Source organism: Kalmanozyma brasiliensis (genome assembly GCF_000497045.1).
Source record: "Kalmanozyma brasiliensis GHG001 unplaced genomic scaffold PSEUBRA_SCAF6, whole genome shotgun sequence".
Classification (NCBI taxonomy): domain Eukaryota; kingdom Fungi; phylum Basidiomycota; class Ustilaginomycetes; order Ustilaginales; genus Kalmanozyma; species Kalmanozyma brasiliensis.
Window position 1 is genome coordinate 189660 of NW_015961989.1, and position 17410 is coordinate 207069.

Sequence of the window (17410 nt, forward strand, 5' to 3'; positions counted from 1 at the left end):
TGGGCCGGCTTGCAAATCTTCCGCACTCCGGACTTTATTTCTGTCTAGCTTACGGCGAATGAAAGTCTGAAAACTTTTGGAGTGGAGGCGCGTTTACGCCCGTGTGTGTCGTTTGACATCATCGTCCCTGTGGGAAGCAAGGGTGTATTGCCGAGGGTGCTTACTACCGCAGATCCGCTCTCGCGTTCGGGCGGGGTGACACACCCGCTTCGACAGAGCACAATGGAGCTGTGTGCTGCACAATAGAGTCTTTTGCGCCGCTCGAGGCAGGTGAGAGGATTGCTGACCAGTGTGTGTGTTGCCGTCATCCTTTCCTGCGCTTATAAGGACCCTCCTTCCACCTCTCCTTCCCCTATCCCTCGACTAACAATCTTTCGACCCTTCACACCGAAACAACACCTCACCAACGAACAAACAATGAGCAACGACAGTCACTTCGAAGGCTGGGTGGGCCACGATAAGGAGTGTCTCGGCAACATGAAGTGGGAGTCGTTCCAGCCGAAGCAGTGGCGCGAGACGGACGTGGAGATCAAGATCGAGTGCTGCGGCGTGTGTGCGAGCGATCTGCACACGGCGAGGTCTGGATGGGGGCCTACTCGGTATCCCTGTGTCGTTGGGTGAGTCTTCTTTGTTCCCCTTGTTCACGCTCCTATCGTCTTCTTCATCCGAGTACTGACCATGTTTGTGAACCTTTTGTGGGAGGCTAGACATGAGATTGTCGGCACCGTCGCTCGAGTCGGCAAGGAAGTTTCGGGCTTCAAGATTGGCGACCGTGTCGGTGTAGGCGCGCAATCCGACTCGTGCAAATCCTGCTCCGCCTGCAAGGCGGGCCAGGAGCCATGGTGTGAAAACGGCATCGTCGGCACCTACAATGGCGACTACAAAAAGACGGATGGATCCGGGTTCTCCATGGGAGGGTATGCCAAGTACTCGCGCGTTCCTGCGCACTTTGCGGTTCACATTCCCGATGGACTCCCTTCCACCGTTGCTGCACCCATGATGTGTGGTGGTGTCACGGTGTACAACCCGCTCAAGTCCAACGGTTGCGGTCAGGAGGGCTTCAAGCGCGTTGGTGTCGTCGGTATCGGTGGGTTGGGCCATTTCGCGCTGATCTTTGCTAAAGCGCTGGGAGCGGAAAAGATCACCGCCATCTCGCACACCCACTCCAAGGAGGAATTGGCTCGCAAACTTGGCGCTACCGACTTCATCGCTTCTGCCGACCAAAAACCCTACGCTGCCCACAAGAGGAGTTTGGACCTGCTGATCGTTACCAACAACAACGCCGACATGCCCATCGCCGACTACCTCACGCTGGTTCGACCGCACGGCAAGGTCGTGGCAGTGGGTATTCCAGAAGAGCCCTGCATGCCCACTCCGATTCTGCAGATGGCGTTTACAGGTGTGTTCATGGGTGGAAGCGCCATCGGTGGTCCCAAGATCATCAGGGAGATGCTCGAGTTGGCCGCCAAGCAGAACCTCAAGCCCATGATCGAGGAGCGCGATATGAAGGACGCCAACCAGGTCGTCAACGATATGGAGGAGGGTAAACCTAGGTTCCGCTACGTCATGGTCAATAAGGACTACGAGCCGGTTCAGGCTGAGGCTCGAATCTAGACCCGCTCTCTTCGCCAATCATCGCACATCTGGAATAGAAACGTTGACCTCACTGTCTTGCATGCACTCGTGTGAGATTCCGTCGAAGAAGAGTAGCGCAAGCAAAGGTGGGAATGAGTCCATTTCATCGATAGAGCAAAGCATTATTTGATGTTGCCCAACCTCTGCGTCCCGGCGTAGATCTTCGTGTCCAACGTAGTGGCCTTCTCGCCGATTCTGCCCAGCCTGGCGTTCTGACTATCGACCTCCTGGCCCATCGCTTTACCCAACTGATTCAATCTACTACTCAACATGCCAATCTCGTCCAGGTTCTGGTCCAGTTCGTCCTCCAATTCGTCGTCCGACTCGGTGGCTTCGAACTGGTACCTTCCCCTTTGCGTCACCTTGTTCTTCATTGCTGCGTCCTCCTTCTTTCCCGTTCCGAAGCGGTCCTGGCCGAAGCGGCCGAAGTTGGCCTTGCCCGTTCCTGGTCCGTTCATGCTCGCATCCAAGCGCGATTGGGCCGCAGTAACGTCACGACGCACCGCCTCGCGTTCTTCGCGCTCATCAATGTGTCGTGCAATGATCCGCGCCTCTTCCGCATCCCGCTTCGCCTTCTTGTTGAACTGCATATTGGGGCGGAAGATGGAGCGGTTCAGCGAGACGATCTCCTTGGCATTGTCCTCGGCGCGGGAAGCGTGCGCTTTGGCCAGATCCAGCGCGCGCTCCGTATTGCCGATCTTTTCGGATTGGTCGGAGAGCTTGAACATGGTGTTGGTGGCTGTCTCCTCGGCTTCGCGGGCGATACGAAGGGCGTTGCGGGTGGAAGAGAGGGATTCTTGCTTGGTGAAGCGCATCTGTTGCTTGATGGCTTCCACTTCGTCGTCCTCTTCGTCGACCTGCTGTTCTTGCTGCTCGACACCGTCGTACGCATTCGAGGCGCCGGCACCGGAGCCTCGGCCGTACTCGGCTTCGAGGTCGTCGTCGTCACCTGCTGCACCTCTCTGAGTACTTCGTGAGGCGTTGCCGGGTCTGCTGCTTCCACCCGGGTTGGCGTACTGGTCGTAGCCCGAGCCAAAGCCGCTTTTGGGTGCACGAGCGTTGGCGAAGCGGTCCTGATAGGGTGCGGGTCCGCCTGGCGCACCACCATATTGCGGCTGCCCATAGCCTGCGGATCCGCCACCGAACTGCTGCTGCGGAGGCTGCTGACCGTATCCAGCACCTCCGTAGCCGGCCTGCGAGGGTCCGCCAGGTCCACCGTAGCCGCCAGGGGCGCCGTACCTGCCAGTAGCCTTGCCTTGGGAAGGCGGAGCCGACTCGACCGGTGGAATCTTGCTGCTGTTCTTCTTGCCAAATAGACCCATCTTTTGCGTGAAATGCGAGGCGTGGAGTGAGGTTGGTCTACGAGCTTGTGGTCGATGGTAAGAGACAGAAAGAGAGGGGGAAGATTGAAGGGGTTCGGCGTAGTGGGAGTGGCTGCGTGTGCGAGTGACCTGGCGCGTGCACAGCCAGCACGCCAAGTCTCAAACTGAGCCAGCGGCGAGCGAGGCAGTGTCTAAAGGATCCAGGGCTTAACACCAAAGGAGAAATCGCCACAGCGAACGGCCTCGTCGAATGAACAGCCTTGCTCAACACCGATCTTGACGGAAGAGCTGCCGGTTTCGCGCTGTCAGCGTCGTGGCGTCCTGGTCTCACATCTACACATTGGTTCCAATCATGACACTTTTCGATCGTCTTCACACTGGCCACAAGCATACGAGTCGAGAGAGACGATTCTTTTTCCGTCAAGCATGCAGACGGTGTGTAAAGGAATAAGTACAGAGAAGAGAGCGAAACAAGTTCCAACCACGCAGAGAACAACCAACAACGGCGGATCACACCGTCGCTAACGTTCAAGGCGCTCAAGCAGACTTGGCGGCGGCAGCCATCTTGTTGAGGGCCGAGCCGTGCTTGAACCAGGTGATCTGGTTGTCGTTGAACGAGTGCTCGAGGGGGATCTCGTCCTTGGAGCCGTCCTTGTGCTTGGCGACCAGGGTGACCTTGGAGCCGGGGGCGAGCTCAGTGACACCCTCGAGGTCGACCAGGTCGTCGGGGCGCACCTTCTCGTAGTCGGCGGCGTTGGAGAACTTGAGCGGGAGCATGCCCTGCTTTTTCAAGTTGGTCTCGTGGATACGAGCGAACGAGCGCACAATCACGGCGCAACCACCGAGGAAACGGGGCTCCAGAGCGGCGTGCTCTCGCGACGATCCCTCACCGTAGTTCTCGTCACCAATGACGACCCAAGGCTTGCCCTGCTCGCGGTACTGGATAGCAGTGGCGGGCACCGGTCCCCACTCGCCGGTGAAGACGTTCTGCACCTCGTTGGCCTTGCCGTTGGCCTCGTTGATGGCACCGATCAAACAGTTGTTCGAGATGTTCTCCAGGTGACCACGGTACTTGAGCCATGGACCACCGGCCGAGATGTGGTCGGTGGTGCACTTGCCCTGCGCCTTGATGAGGACGGGGCAGTCGGTGGGGTTCTTGCCGTTCCAGGCCTTGAAGGGCTCGAGCTTCTGCAGACGGTCCGACTTGGGGTCGATGGCGACCGAAACCGACGAGCGGTCCTTGGGAGGGTCCTGGTAGGTGTTGTTGCCGGGGTCGTAGCCGCGAGGGGGGAGCTCCTTACCGCTGGGGGCAGTGAACTTGAACTCCTTGCCGTCGGCACCCTTGAGGCTGTCGGTCATGGGGTTGAACGTGAGGCGACCGGCGAAGGCCATGGCGGTCACGAGGTCGGGCGAGGCGACGAAGGCGTGAGTGGCGGGGTTGGCGTCGTTACGACCGGTGAAGTTACGGTTGTAGGAAGTGATGATTGAGTTCTTGTCACCCTTCTTGACGTCCTTTCGGTCCCATTGACCGATGCAAGGACCACAGGCGTTGGCGAGAACCATACCGCCGGCCTTCTCGAGGATCTCCATCTGACCGTCACGCTCGATGGTGGCGCGAATCTGCTCGGAACCGGGGGTGATGGTAAAGGCGGCCTTGACCTTGAGGCCGTGAGCGGCGGCCTCCTCGGCGATCGAGGCGGATCGGCTCATGTCCTCGTACGAAGAGTTGGTGCACGAGCCAATGAGCGAGACCTTGAGCTCCTCGGGCCAGTCGTTCTTCTTGACCTCGGCGGCGAACTTGGAGAGAGGGGTGGCCAGATCGGGGGTGAAGGGGCCGTTGATGTGAGGCTCGAGGTTGTCGAGGTTGATCTCGAGGTGCGAGTCGTACTCGGCGCCCGAGTCGGGGAGCAGGTTGCGGTGGAAGCCCTTGGCGAGGTCGGCAATGTCGGATCGGTTGGTGGCTCGGAGATAGTCACCCATGCGCTCGTTGTAGGGGAAGACGGAGGTGGTAGCACCGATCTCGGCGCCCATGTTGCAGATGGTGGCCATACCCGTGCACGAGAGCGACTCGACACCGGGACCCTTGTACTCGATGATGGCACCGGTACCACCCTTGACGGTAAGCTCACCAGCGACCTTGAGGATGACGTCCTTGGGAGTGGTCCAGCCGGACATCTTGCCCTTGAGCTCGACACCGATGACCTTGGGGGCCTTGAGCTCCCAGGGGATGTCGGCCATGACGTCGACGGCGTCGGCACCACCGACACCACAAGCGATCATACCGAGACCACCAGCGTTGGGGGTGTGCGAGTCGGTACCGATCATGAGGAGACCGGGAGCGGCGTAGTTCTCGAGGATGATCTGGTGAATGATACCAGAGCCGGGCTTCCAGAAACCGATGCCGTACTTGGCGGTGGCCGTGGCGAGGAAGTCGTAGACCTCCTTGTTGATCTCGATGGCACGGGCCAAGTCCTTGGCACCACCGACCTGGGCCTCGATCAAGTGATCACAGTGGACGGTGGTGGGGACGGCGACGGTGGGAAGACCAGCCGACATGAACTGGAGGAGAGCCATCTGGGCAGTGGCATCCTGGCAAGCGACACGGTCGGGGCGGAGCTTGAGGTACGAGACACCACGCTCGATCTCCTGGTCGTGGGGGTTGTCCAAGTGACCGTAGACGATCTTTTCAGCGAGGGTCAGGGGTCGGTTGAGACTGCAGGATGGGAGGAAGCAGGAGCAGAAGCAGAGTTGCGAAGGGTCAGTCGAATTGTTCGTGGTCGTGTCCAAGGATGATGTCTGTGCTGCGCATTCTTGCGCGGAGGATTGCAATCAATTCGGCGGAGCAGCTCTGCTTGAACTCCTTGGCAAAGATGGTCGCTGGCTCGAGAGGGCTGCAAGTGCGGCAACTTGTGCGCGCAGGCGTCTGCTCAGCCCGAATCGTTTGCAAGAAGGCCATTCGAGACCAGGCGCAGAAGTCTGGCCAGAGCTGCGCATTCTCGCACATCCCTTGTGCCGGCCATTGCGTGTTGCTAGGTCGTTGATCGAGATAGGCAAGGCCCCTCTTAGGAGAGCGACTAGATCCTCCGCGCTGCAAATCAAAGCAAAAGATGGTTCTGGAAACTTACCGCTGACGAACGACCTTGAGGTTGTCCTCGATGCGCTTGTAGTTGATGTAGTAGCCCTTGCCCTTCTCGACGACGGACATCTCGACCTTCTTGTCGAACAGCGAAGGGTTGATCTCGGCAGCCTCCTCGGCGACGGTGGTGGCATAGCCGCGAGCGAGGGGAGCGGGGGCCCTGAGGGCCGCCCGGAGGGACGAGGTACGGAGAGCTCGAACGGGAAGCATGGTGTGGTTGATGTAGGAGACCAGCTATCCTGCTTTCACTCGAAGGATGAAAGTAGACTAGTGGAGGGGGGGGGATGGTGATGATGGTGGAAGAAGAAGGAGTTGAAACGACGGCGAGCGAGATAGCTGCAGCTGCGATGAGAAGGGATGCCGAGGCTGACTGGCTGGCTGGGCGGATCAACGAGGGGAAAACAGGCTGGCTTGGTTTACACGCGGAAAGGGCCGATAGCGACGAGCAAGCGGCAGCAGCAGCAGCGGGGCACGAAAAGCATTTCAGTCAGTGTGTGAGCATGGAGCCAGCAGCGCGCCTTCACGCAGGCAATTGAAAAGAGACACACACGCAGAAAGAGCATCGGGAAGGCAGGCAGGCCAGAGCCAGAAATTCCCATTTTTCGCTTGCGGATGATTCATGAGAGGGAGAGTCTCTTCTGACCCGGCCAGCAACGGCAATTGCAGCCCGAGCAGACGCCTGCTTGGTGTTGGAGCAGAGCCAGGTCTCCTTGGGTCTCGAGCACGGTCCAATCAACAGGCTCGCTTTTGTGGGAAGGGTTCTCTGCTGCCTGAGCGCGCATCCTTCTTGGCTCTGGAATCGCAGACTGAAAAACCGCATCCGCTCCCTTTGACCCTCTCCAAGTGCCTGTGCAGACGCAGTAATTCCTCATAATTTCGACTGCGCTCTGCAAGCCCTTTCGCGTTCCAGTGGTCCTCTCTGCTTGACCGGTTGAACCGATCCAGTCTATGGCGGCTGAGTTTTCTTGCTATGAGTGCTACATCATCTCGAAGAACGACAGAAGTGAGCTCGAAGGGAATGATGAGAAAGAAGATGTACTCTTACAGGTCATAAGAAAAGGAGCCAGAAGGATGACTGTGAGCGAGGATCGCGAAGGTCAAGAACGATCGCCTGTCTGGAAGAACCGGTCGGCCGGCCACGCCCGTGAAAGGGTTGATGCGAAGCTCGCTACCGCTGTCTCACAACAGCAACATCGAAGCATGCTTCGACTTTTCTTGCTGCACTTGGAACATCCTCTTGATGATCAGCTCTCGCCTGCTATTGTAATAGCATAGTATCATGCACGCCATCAAAGAAGCGCGCTGAGCTAGCCTTAGAGCTTCGAGAGGCGGATCTTTCCAGGCAGCCCTCAAGGTCTACAGGGGCTCGGTCTGCTGGAAGGTCGAGGGTCCAATCAGCTGCCTCGCAATTGAAACAGCGGATTTGTTCGCTCTGCTGCCTCTTGGCCTGTTTTTGCAGGTGATTTCCGCAATGACCGCCGCTGCCAAATGCCGTGCGGCAGGCGGAAATCATCGTATCGGGTGATTACCTACCGATCTGCTGAGATCCACGTCGACGTGAGCGGATCTTCCTGCGACCTCGACATGCTGATCCTTGCTACACATCGTCATCCGAAGCGGCTGTGTACACGACGGCGGAGGCGTCTGCACATGTCGTCGGTTCAGCAGGGTTTCGACTATTGCAAGCACCACTTGCCAGTCGCACCGAAGGATTGATCTACTCTCACACAGGCGAATGATACAAAAGACCGATGAACGTTTTTGGTTGCTAGGAAAGCGGATGAAGACAACGTACGTGACATGAGCGAGGGAAAGGAAAAAAGTACAATGCTAGCTAATGACGCGTACGCAGTCAACCAGCCAGTCGTCCCAGTGCAGCATGGCATGGAAGCGACTGACAGGCCCAGTGATGGAGTCACTTAGAGTGGGCAGGAAGTCGCTCTAGAGCAGGGGTAGCGTACGTCTCGATTCGAGACTTTTGAATGCATGATGAATGAGAGCGAAACCGAGAGTGTGTGTGTGCGAGGAGAAGTTGCTTGACGTTGGGTTCCCCAGCTCGTTTAACGGAACTTGTGGAAGCCGATCTGGTCAGCGCGCTCGCGGAAGCACTGACGGCAGATGTCGAGGCCGTACTTTCGGATGATACCGCCCTGGTTAGCGCAGACACGGCTGTTGTAGAGACAATGAGTGAAAACGTAGATGGAAGGGTCAGTACGCTGTTGGCATCACCGAGGTTGCATGGAGACTGTGACAACGCAGAGTTGGCTGATCAAGACAGATTGGGCGTTGCGGTTGCTGATGCAGTTGGAGACCGGTCGAGGATGCGGGCCATGAACCGAGACAACTGAGCAAGACGATTGTGCCTGCTGGAAAAGTATGACGCTTCTGTGTCGGTTGCACATGCTGTTTCGAGTCGCGGGCAGGATGAAGAGATCCGCGGTCTCGATGTGCCTGCAATGAGGTTGCTGGGTTGAGGTCAGGACGATGCAGCCTGTACGGAACGCATGTGCCGTCATGGTCTGCGTCCGGATAAGGTGCGCTGCCAGATGTCTGAGATGCAACATGTCCTCCATGAGCCATCACAGTACGCACCCTTGCGCTGTGCGGTGCGAATCAGCAGGCCATCGTATCGGGCGAACGTCCTTCCTTTGTCGACTTGACGAGACGCGAATGTCGAAGATAATCCGCCGCAAAGATCTGGAACAGTCGTGCTGAGATTTGTGACCCGCAACATCCTCCTGGAAAGATCAGACAACGTTGATCCGTTGATTTTGGTCCTGACTTCTGCTTTCTTTCTGTCTCTGTACTTCGAGGCATCTGTGGCGGCTTCGAAGCATCGTACTCCGCTGATGTCCACTTTTCAGTGCTGCAAGTGTGATTCCCTTGGTAGATTGGTGGTGCGGTGCAATGTCGTGAATGGCGCAAGGGTGCCGCTTCGATTCTGTTGAATGCAATACTGTCCTGCTGATCTCCTGACGTTGGACAGCTTCGAGACCAGGCGGATAAATGGGATCGTCCTCCATGCCACGCTTCCATGATTGTCGATATGCTCTGCGTTGTGATCTGCCATCTGCGTTGTCGTCGTCCATGTTGCTTTGGTGTGGACACTCACCATTGACGCGAGCCCTTGCCGAACTTTCGGGGGTGGCTGTACCACAGAGTCTGGAAAGTCATCTTGTCGTAGAGGTATAGATGTGTGATATCTTGAGGGGTACGAAGAGATGGAGGAAGCTAAGCACAAGTGATGACGCCGAGCGCGGTTTCCATGCGGGCTGCTGCTGCGAAGCGCGTTCGAGATTCAGAAGCCTCTCATCTCACACTGCCTGCCAGCTGCCAACTCACTGCTCAGCCAAGCCTGCGCGCTCACTTTGTGCCTGCCGGTCAGTCTCCTTCCTGAAGGGCCTGGATGCCGTCTCGAATTTCGCAGGATCAAAGTGACTGCAGAGGAGAGTCGAATCTGAGGCTAAGGGTTAAACCTCGGCCGAGCTTTGGCCCACCAGTCACGTGTCGCAAGATTGCGCCTGCGACATTCTCGAATTTGAGCTGCAGCGGCTCCTCGAGGTTCGCGAGACTTGAGTCTGCCACAGCTGGAAATTCTGGTTCAGCAGAGTGAGTATCCTGGCAGAGCGAACAATTCGACACAGCAGCGCACTCTTCGTAGCCCAAGCAAGACTCTCAACAACGCAGGCTGGCTTACTCGAACCGCTCGCCGTCACCATCCTTCTTGGTATCATCCACCAACCATCCCTTCAAGACATCGAAAATGGCTGCTAGACCCAGTAGGTATCTCGTGCACCATGTCAACAGCAGCAGCACCCGAACACACAGCCATTCGCACCAGTCAGCACCGTCGTCGAAATGATCATAACAGTACAGCCACCAGAATCATGCACCAGCAGGCGCCACCCATCTGCGTTCATCGTCACCGACTCATCACACACATCGCAACAGCTACTTTCGCATCACACATGTTGCTCGCCCGCTTCGTTCGTGGGACGGGCAGGATCAGGAGGGAGGGACCGGTCGTCTATCAAACTGCAGAGCCTCCTGGAACTTGGAGCGGAATGGCGAGAGAAGACAAGGACAAAGGAGGATGAGCATACCGTCTCGTCGCGCTCGATGTCCAAGCAGTCATCGTACAACAACCACAGATGCAGTCGTGTTCGACGTCGTTCAGTCTCTTCGAGAGCAAACCAAAGGTCGGACAATCGACAATCATACTTTCATACCAACGCCGTGTTTCTATGTATATCGACGACTACTGGTGGCTGTTTTGACGGTATCATGCTGCTGCTGCTGTGACTTTTCGACAACGAAGTTCAAATCATTGACCTCGACCCACCACGTTCAATTGCATTTACTCCAACAGCCGTCAACGTGAGGGGCCTCGATGGCGCGGCCTCGGGCTCGCTCCCTCTCCCCGCAGTTTTCACTGCCCCCATCCGACCTGACGTCGTTCAGCTCGTTCACAGTGAGTATTCAGGAAACTCAATACCAATGTAGATGGCACCCCACGGAAAGGAGGACACGGCAGGATCGTCTGCACGGAACCATCACGCAGGACAAGGAGGCAATCAAGGACAGCAGGTGTAAAGCGTGGACGAGCTTGGCTGTATCCTCGAGCAGAGTCGGGGGCCTGGCTACCCACACGATTTGAAATCATCGATCAGGATCATCATGGAAGGACGGGGGGCCATTATTACATTCAACAGGAACCGCATCTTGAGCGCAACCACTGACGCTTCCCTCCCCGCCGTCTCCCCTTCTTTTCGCCTCCTACAGCCAACGTTGCCAAGAACAAGCGTCAGCCCTACGCCGTCTCCACCAAGGCTGGTCACCAGACCTCTGCCGAGTCGTGGGGTACCGGTCGTGCCGTCGCCCGTATCCCCCGTGTCGGCGGTGGTGGTACCCACCGATCCGGCCAGGCCGCTTTCGGTAACATGGTCCGTGGTGGTCACATGTTCGCCCCCACCAAGCTGTGGCGCCGATGGTTCATCAAGACCAACCAGAACCAGAAGCGTTACGCTACCGCCTCTGCTCTGGCTGCCACCGCCGTCCCCTCGCTCGTCCTTGCCCGCGGTCACCGCGTCGAGGAGCTCGAGGAGATCCCCCTTGTTGTCGCTGACGCCGCCGAGAGCCTGACCAAGACCAAGGAGGCCGTTGCCCTGCTCAAGTCGGTCAACGCCTACAACGACGTTGTCAAGGTCTCGAACTCGCGCAAGATCCGTGCCGGTGTCGGCAAGCTGCGCAACCGTCGCCACACCCAGCGCCGCGGTCCCCTGGTCATCTACAACAAGGATGCCGGTATCGTCAAGGCTTTCCGCAACGTGCCCGGTGTTGAGCTGTGCTCCGTCGAGCGCCTCAACCTGCTCCAGCTCGCTCCTGGTGGACACCTCGGCCGTTTCGTCATCTTCACCCAGTCCGCCTTTGGCCGTCTCGACGAGGTCTTTGCTGCCAAGTCGGGCTTCACCATGCCCAAGGCCAAGATTGCCAACACCGACGTCACCCGCATCATCAACTCGGACGAGATCCAGTCGGTCGTTCGTGCCAAGGGTCCCGCCAAGACCACGCGTCCCTTCACCCAGCGCAAGAACCCGCTCAAGAACCGCGCCGTGCTCTTCCGCCTCAACCCCTACGCCCAGTCGGCCATCCGCTCCGAGATCCGCGCCCAGGCTGCCAAGTCGTCCGGCCTCAAGAAGGAGGCTAAGCAGCCCGTGGCCAAGGAGTTCCTCCAGCTTCTCCACGCCAACTAAGCGCGCCGCATCCATCGACGTTTGAACGGAGCTTACTTGGCGAGGCTAGTAGGGTTTGGATGGTGTGTGGGTAGGCTAGCTTGCGACTCGCACCAAAAATTCTTCACTCGCACATTCCCGGTCCTTGTTGTTTCCATCATTTGAGGAGCATACTTAGCCATCCGCTCGCCAACCTCTCGCACCCCTGCCTCATCCGAGAAAGCTCTTTCTTACGTTCCCACCTCCTCATCATCATCATCATCTTGTACACAATCTACTTCCGCACACAAAAATTTCAACAACGCAAAAAGGCCCGGGTCTTCTCCGGCTCGTGTTTTGGGACCCATTCATCTCTCTTGTGTGACGGCGTAATCTGTGCTCGTGTGAGGCCAAACGACAAATGAGGGAAGATGAGCACAGGAAGATCTGACCTGGGCATCGTCTTCACGTCAGCTGGGAAGTGCAAGATGCGTCTTGTGTCAGAGCTGCGACGGCTCACTCGGTGTGGGTCGAGGTGACGCCGACATCTGCGGCGATATGGTCTGCTGCGAAGAAAGCTCGGACAAGCGAGTTGCCGCGGAATGGATGGATCTGGGCCTTTGGCGTGACTGCGGCCGTCCAGCACGAACCGTTCGTGTTCTGGACGCTGACCCGAACCCAAGAACAACAGCGTATCATCTCTGAAGCTTCGACATCACCACCAGCGTCGTCAACGTCCGATGTGCTCGGTGTATCAGACCTAAGAGGACTCGCTCCGAGTTCTCAGCTCAAGAAGGTCGTGAAGGACTGTCTTCGACAAGGCGGCTTTGGTGCATCGACGGGTCACTTGGACCTCATGGTAGCACTTTTGAAGCTGGCGATCGATCCCTCACGTCAGCGGATCTGGGACCCATTTTGCTCAGCCACCTTGCTGCAAACTCTGACTGGTCACACGTGTGCACGCTGTTGTCTAATCAGCGAACAGTAATCTCAACAAGGTCAAAGCCTGGACACCTACTTGTTGAGGGCGAACAAGACGCAAGTGCGTACAGCGGCGCTTGGACGACCAGATTTCGTTCGCCTCGAAAGACTTTCCCACGAGGCTTTCGAGGCCCAGCTACAGCATCTCAGAGAGCAGGAGGCCGCGAAACGCCTGATCAGAGACAGTTGCTACAGCCGCAGCTTGAACGCACAGTCAAGGATTCTCAAGTGTGCAATGAGTGCATTGAAACCAGTGTGCTGTGACTATTGGAACTTCTGAATGACGACAGCATTCAACAGCCCGGCATCTTGCAACGTCTGCGACTCGTCTGTGAGCGGCTTGGGCGGGAAGGACGAATTGAGCACATAGTCGCGCGACGACATGCCCGGGTTGGCCGCGTTGATGTAGCCCCTCAGGTCGGCGACCGTGTGGGTCGTGTTGAAGCGAGCTGTCATTCTCTGACCGTCACCGAGACGAATCTGGAGCTGCGTGGTGGGCTTGTCTGCGTCCACTTGGAAGTCTTGGCTCCCCGCATTGGGTGCAGCGGCAGGGGCCGCGGGCTGGGAGCGGGATGAAGAGGCGAACGATGCTGGAGCAGGAGAGCCGAGTCGGTTGCCGGAGCCAGCGAAAGGTTTCATGGGTGGCGGCTTGTACTTTTCGTCCGTACGTCGGTGGACGTGCACCTGGACTTGCTGACCGAAGCGAATGTTGAGCAGATCGAGAGGGGCATGGCCTGAGTTGATGGCGGCGAGGGTTTGAGCGTGCGCGGGATCGTCGTAGCGCATCAGCTCGCCGTCTTCGACCGAGAAGCCGTCCTCCCAGAACGTGAGATTGCGGATGGCCACCTCTCCTTCATCATCGTCGTCCTCGTCGTCATTAGCAGCGCCAGCCCGGTTGCCAAGACCGCCAGGCATCGAACCCGTAGAAGTCGAAGGCTCGGGCTCCGCAGCGTCGTTCATGGTCCTGCCACGACCGGTGAACGCGAACGAGGAAGAGGCTGCGGGCTTACTGCCACCGCCTCTAGATCCGCCAGCAGCTGCCTCCTCCGGGTGACGCTTGCCTTCCTCAGCAGCTCGCTTGAGGATCTCCTTCACTAGGTCTCCACCAGGCTGATTCCTGCCTCGACGCGCCTCGGGGTTCTCAACGCTAAGCGCGCTCTTCTCGCCACCGGCAAAGTAGTTCATCTCATCGTCGTCTTCGTCGTCATCATCATCCTCGTCGCCCCTCCCCCTGCTTCGAGGACCGTCGTTGGAAGACTGCAGGTCGCGGAAGGTCGAGATGCCGCCACGACTGCCACCGCCCGTAGTCGAGCGGGATGGCTGGCTCGACGCAGAGGCGGCGCCAAAGTCGGAGACGGTCGAAGGGTCGACAGGCTGGCCTGAAAGTGTGCGCGGGCCGGTGTAGTTGTCTGGGACGCTTTGAGCGGGGGCGGTCTCACTGAAACCTTCGTCCGCGGCGGCACCTGCTTCGGACTCGTAGAAGCTCGACATGGCGGTTTCGAGGTCGCCTCCCGCCGCGTCAAGGAAGAAGCGGGCTCGGTCGGTCGATGCACCCGTGATGGAGACGAATTGCTCGATGTTTTGATCCATCTTGAGCGTCGTGCGTTGAGTGAGGGTGTGGTTGAGAGGGGAGAAGGCGGTATGGAGGACTGCCAAGTGGAGGAAGAACTGAGCTGAGGAGCGGAAGCACAGCGCCGCGTGTCTTCCGGCGCACAGGCCTAGCGGAAAGAATTCTTTGATCTTCATGAAGACGCGATCACACATTGAGAATTTTTTGGACTCGGACGGAAGGATGGATTGGAAATCGAGACGGAAGCGAAGGACGCAGCGACGGCAGTCCACGCTCGACCAACAAGCAATTCGATCTTCTTTGATATCAGTGTCATCCACCTACATCTTCGCCGTCGCATCTGCTCTACACGCGCCACCACGCACCACCTAGACAGCAGCATTTGCGTCACAATCGATCGTCTCGACAGCGTTTGTGTCGAGCTCCAACGGAATCACCGCACGGACTAGGGCACGAGATATCAGTATCGACCATGGCCAACAAGACCAACGAAGAGGTCGTCACCGAGACCTTCTCGGAACGACACCCATTTGCTGATGGCATGACCGCCGGCGCCGCTAGCGCCGGTGCTGGCCTCTTGGTCAGTGCCATCCAGAACAGTTTGCAGACCCACAACAAGGGTGCCCTCGGTGTCTTCACACGCACAGGAAGCACTATTGCTCTTTTCAGTGAGTAGTCAGCCCTCTCGACAGACAACGACGGGTGCAGTACACGAGCTGGTGTTGCTCTGTACCATCGCCATGTCGTCGACATGCCTCGTTACAAAACGCTTCAGCTTGCTGACCTCGATTGCCTTATACTCACACCCTTACCTCGCCCGCAGCTGCAATGGGAGGAATCTTCTCGTACACCGACGCGACGGCTGCCAACTTCCGTCAGAAGGATGATGCTGTCAACGGTGCCATCGGAGGATGTGCTGCCGGTGTTGTACTCGGAGCTGCCGCTCGCTCGGTGCCCATGATGTTCGGTGGTTGTGCCTCGCTCGCAGCGTTGATCGGCACTTTCGACGCAGCAGGCAAGTCGCTGCAGGGCACATACGCACGATCGTCGCCAACAGACTTCACTCACGGCGCAGAGGACGCAGAACACGGGCCCGGCGGGCAAGGCTGGAGGGAAGCGCGAGAGGCTCGTCGCAAGAACTTCTTCAAGGTGAGTAGCTGCTGAGAGTCCGATTCAGCACGACTTGGACTGGTTCACTGACTGTTCTCTCCACCATCTTCTATCCACGGTCGCCGCAAACAGCAAAAGAAGGACGATGTTGAGTCGGACGCATAAATGTGGTAGACAGCAACGCAATTCAGTTTCAGTCTCGTCTCTCCTTTCAGCAGTCCAGAGATTCAAGGACGGCTCAATCAGCCAGGTTCAGGCACGGGTCCGGTGCTGCGATTCGATTGTGTTTTGCTTTGAAACGCCGATCTACGACAGCGAAGCGCCAACAAAGTTCTCTGAGAACAGAACACCCTTCTCGGTCCTGAGCAGGCGGGGCTTCTTGTCAGCCTCCGGGTCCGCCGCGTCCGGCAGAGCACCGACCCAAGCGCACTCCTTGTTCTCCGTCGTGGTGTAAGCCGGTTGGATAGTCTCGAAGATCTTCTTCTTGGGGTTGAGCACCGCTTCGGGCTCACGACCCTCGAAGCCCTCGACCCAGACCTTGTCACCTACCTGGCTGCCCTCGGGAGGGTGGACCGGCTCCACACCGCCGTCCTTGCCTTCCTTGGCGGTTGCGCAGAGCAGCATGCCGTACGACTTGATGCCGCGCATCGAGGCGGGCTTGAGGTTGCACACGCCAATCACCATGCGGTTCTGCATCTTCTCGATCGGCACAAAGTTGACGAGACCGCTGAGGATGGTTCGTGGTCCGTCGGCCTCGCCAAAGTCCACCTTCTCGAGGTAGAGCGCGTCAGCGTCCGGGTGCCTCTCGATAGAAACAATCTTGCCTACACGGAGATCGACCTGAGATGGCAAAGGGCCGGTGGTGTCGGCAGCGGCGGCGGCAGCACCGCCCTTCTTGCCTCCACCTCCACCACCGCCAGCCTTGGCCTCCTTGGGCGCCTTCTCCTTCTTTTCCTTCTTCTCCTTCTTAGCGGGCTGCTCCTCGGTCTGCTGTTGAGGAGCTTCAGACTTCTGCGCCTGAGCAGCAGCCGCCTCCTTGTTGGCTTTCTTGGCCTTCTTGAGGTCCTCTGGCTTAGCACGCTCGATGGTAGGCATGCCCTCGTAAGTTGGCTGGAATGGAGAGAAGCCAAGCTGGGCGGCGCTGGCAGCCTTGCTTACGGCAGCCAGATTGGAGAGATGCGAGACATAGCGTGCGACCGAGGGCGTCGCGTGCTGCTCAGCGGGCTGCTGTTTCGAAACGGTGGGATAGATGGAGGCGAACAGCGCGAGGTCGGCCACGGTCGGCTCGTTGGAAGCGAGGTAAGTGACGTTGTCGAGCTGCTCGTTGAGCGACTTAAGTCCTTCCGAGGAGGCAAGTTGCGCCTCGTCGGAGCCGTCGAGCTTCTTGAGCCATTCGGTGGTAGCTGACTTGGCCTTGTCATCGGCGCCATAGATCTGGTTCGACTTGCCGGTAAGGCCGGCAAGCTTGTCTGCGAGATCTACCAGCGGCAACGCGGCGTCGCCTTGAAGCTGCTGGATCGCGTTCTGTTGTGTTGTTGAACAGGGATAATTCGTACGTCGAGCAGATGTATGAAGGGACCGCCAGCATGGTCGAGTGGCCAGAGCGAGGGAAATCTGTGAGATCAGTCATTTGAGCGAGCTGGACAAAGGCTGCAGGCAGACAAGCAGCTGCTACTTACTGCATCATTTGCATACTGCGCATAGGTAGCCGTGATAAGCTCTCGTGCTCGCTGTCCGGACATTGTAATGTAGGTTTGCGATGATGTTGCTGAACAGAAAGGTGTTGGAGCAGCTCGAAATTGAGAAGCAAGAAGAAACATGGTCGAGCGCACCTTCTCGAAAAAGAAAGCTCGATTTTTAGGTCTTGACGGTGCCGACGTAACAGTCTCTAAAAATACTTGACTCAAGCTGAGAAAGGGGTCCACGGTTGATCAACTCGTAGAAA

At 57.8% G+C, this 17410-nt stretch overlaps 7 protein-coding genes across 7 annotated transcripts; 3 read left to right on the plus strand and 4 right to left on the minus strand.

Annotated features, from left to right (window-relative positions):
- Positions 1 to 417: 417 nt before the first annotated feature.
- PSEUBRA_005443 (Alcohol dehydrogenase, C-terminal) lies at positions 418 to 1614 on the plus strand (the record flags this gene model as incomplete). The annotated part of the gene is made up of 2 exons (XM_016438881.1): positions 418 to 617; positions 708 to 1614. 2 exons carry the CDS (start codon positions 418 to 420, stop codon positions 1612 to 1614), a joined length of 1107 nt encoding a protein of 368 aa, XP_016290169.1.
- A 143-nt stretch (positions 1615 to 1757) lies between these two features.
- PSEUBRA_005444 (Target SNARE coiled-coil domain protein) lies at positions 1758 to 2957 on the minus strand (the record flags this gene model as incomplete). Its single annotated transcript, XM_016438897.1, has 1 exon — positions 1758 to 2957. One exon carries the CDS (start codon positions 2955 to 2957, stop codon positions 1758 to 1760), a length of 1200 nt encoding a protein of 399 aa, XP_016290170.1.
- Positions 2958 to 3494: 537 nt separating this feature from the next.
- On the minus strand, positions 3495 to 6303 carry PSEUBRA_005445 (Aconitase/3-isopropylmalate dehydratase large subunit, alpha/beta/alpha; the record flags this gene model as incomplete). The annotated part of the gene is made up of 2 exons (XM_016438898.1): positions 3495 to 5670; positions 6083 to 6303. The coding sequence occupies 2 exons, from the start codon at positions 6301 to 6303 to the stop codon at positions 3495 to 3497; spliced, it is 2397 nt and encodes a 798-aa protein (XP_016290171.1).
- A 3553-nt stretch (positions 6304 to 9856) lies between these two features.
- PSEUBRA_005446 (60S ribosomal protein L4, C-terminal domain protein) lies at positions 9857 to 11846 on the plus strand (the record flags this gene model as incomplete). Its single annotated transcript, XM_016438882.2, has 3 exons — positions 9857 to 9872; positions 10463 to 10564; positions 10876 to 11846. The coding sequence occupies 3 exons, from the start codon at positions 9857 to 9859 to the stop codon at positions 11844 to 11846; spliced, it is 1089 nt and encodes a 362-aa protein (XP_016290172.2).
- Positions 11847 to 13049: 1203 nt separating this feature from the next.
- On the minus strand, positions 13050 to 14375 carry PSEUBRA_005447 (SEP domain protein; the record flags this gene model as incomplete). Its single annotated transcript, XM_016438893.1, has 1 exon — positions 13050 to 14375. The coding sequence occupies one exon, from the start codon at positions 14373 to 14375 to the stop codon at positions 13050 to 13052; it is 1326 nt and encodes a 441-aa protein (XP_016290173.1).
- Positions 14376 to 14827: 452 nt separating this feature from the next.
- PSEUBRA_005448 (Mitochondrial inner membrane translocase subunit Tim17/Tim22/Tim23/peroxisomal protein PMP24) lies at positions 14828 to 15630 on the plus strand (the record flags this gene model as incomplete). The annotated part of the gene is made up of 3 exons (XM_016438885.1): positions 14828 to 15023; positions 15179 to 15504; positions 15598 to 15630. The coding sequence occupies 3 exons, from the start codon at positions 14828 to 14830 to the stop codon at positions 15628 to 15630; spliced, it is 555 nt and encodes a 184-aa protein (XP_016290174.1).
- Positions 15631 to 15771: 141 nt separating this feature from the next.
- On the minus strand, positions 15772 to 17207 carry PSEUBRA_005449 (tRNA-binding domain protein; the record flags this gene model as incomplete). The annotated part of the gene is made up of 2 exons (XM_016438894.1): positions 15772 to 16989; positions 17145 to 17207. 2 exons carry the CDS (start codon positions 17205 to 17207, stop codon positions 15772 to 15774), a joined length of 1281 nt encoding a protein of 426 aa, XP_016290175.1.
- Positions 17208 to 17410: the final 203 nt, after the last annotated feature.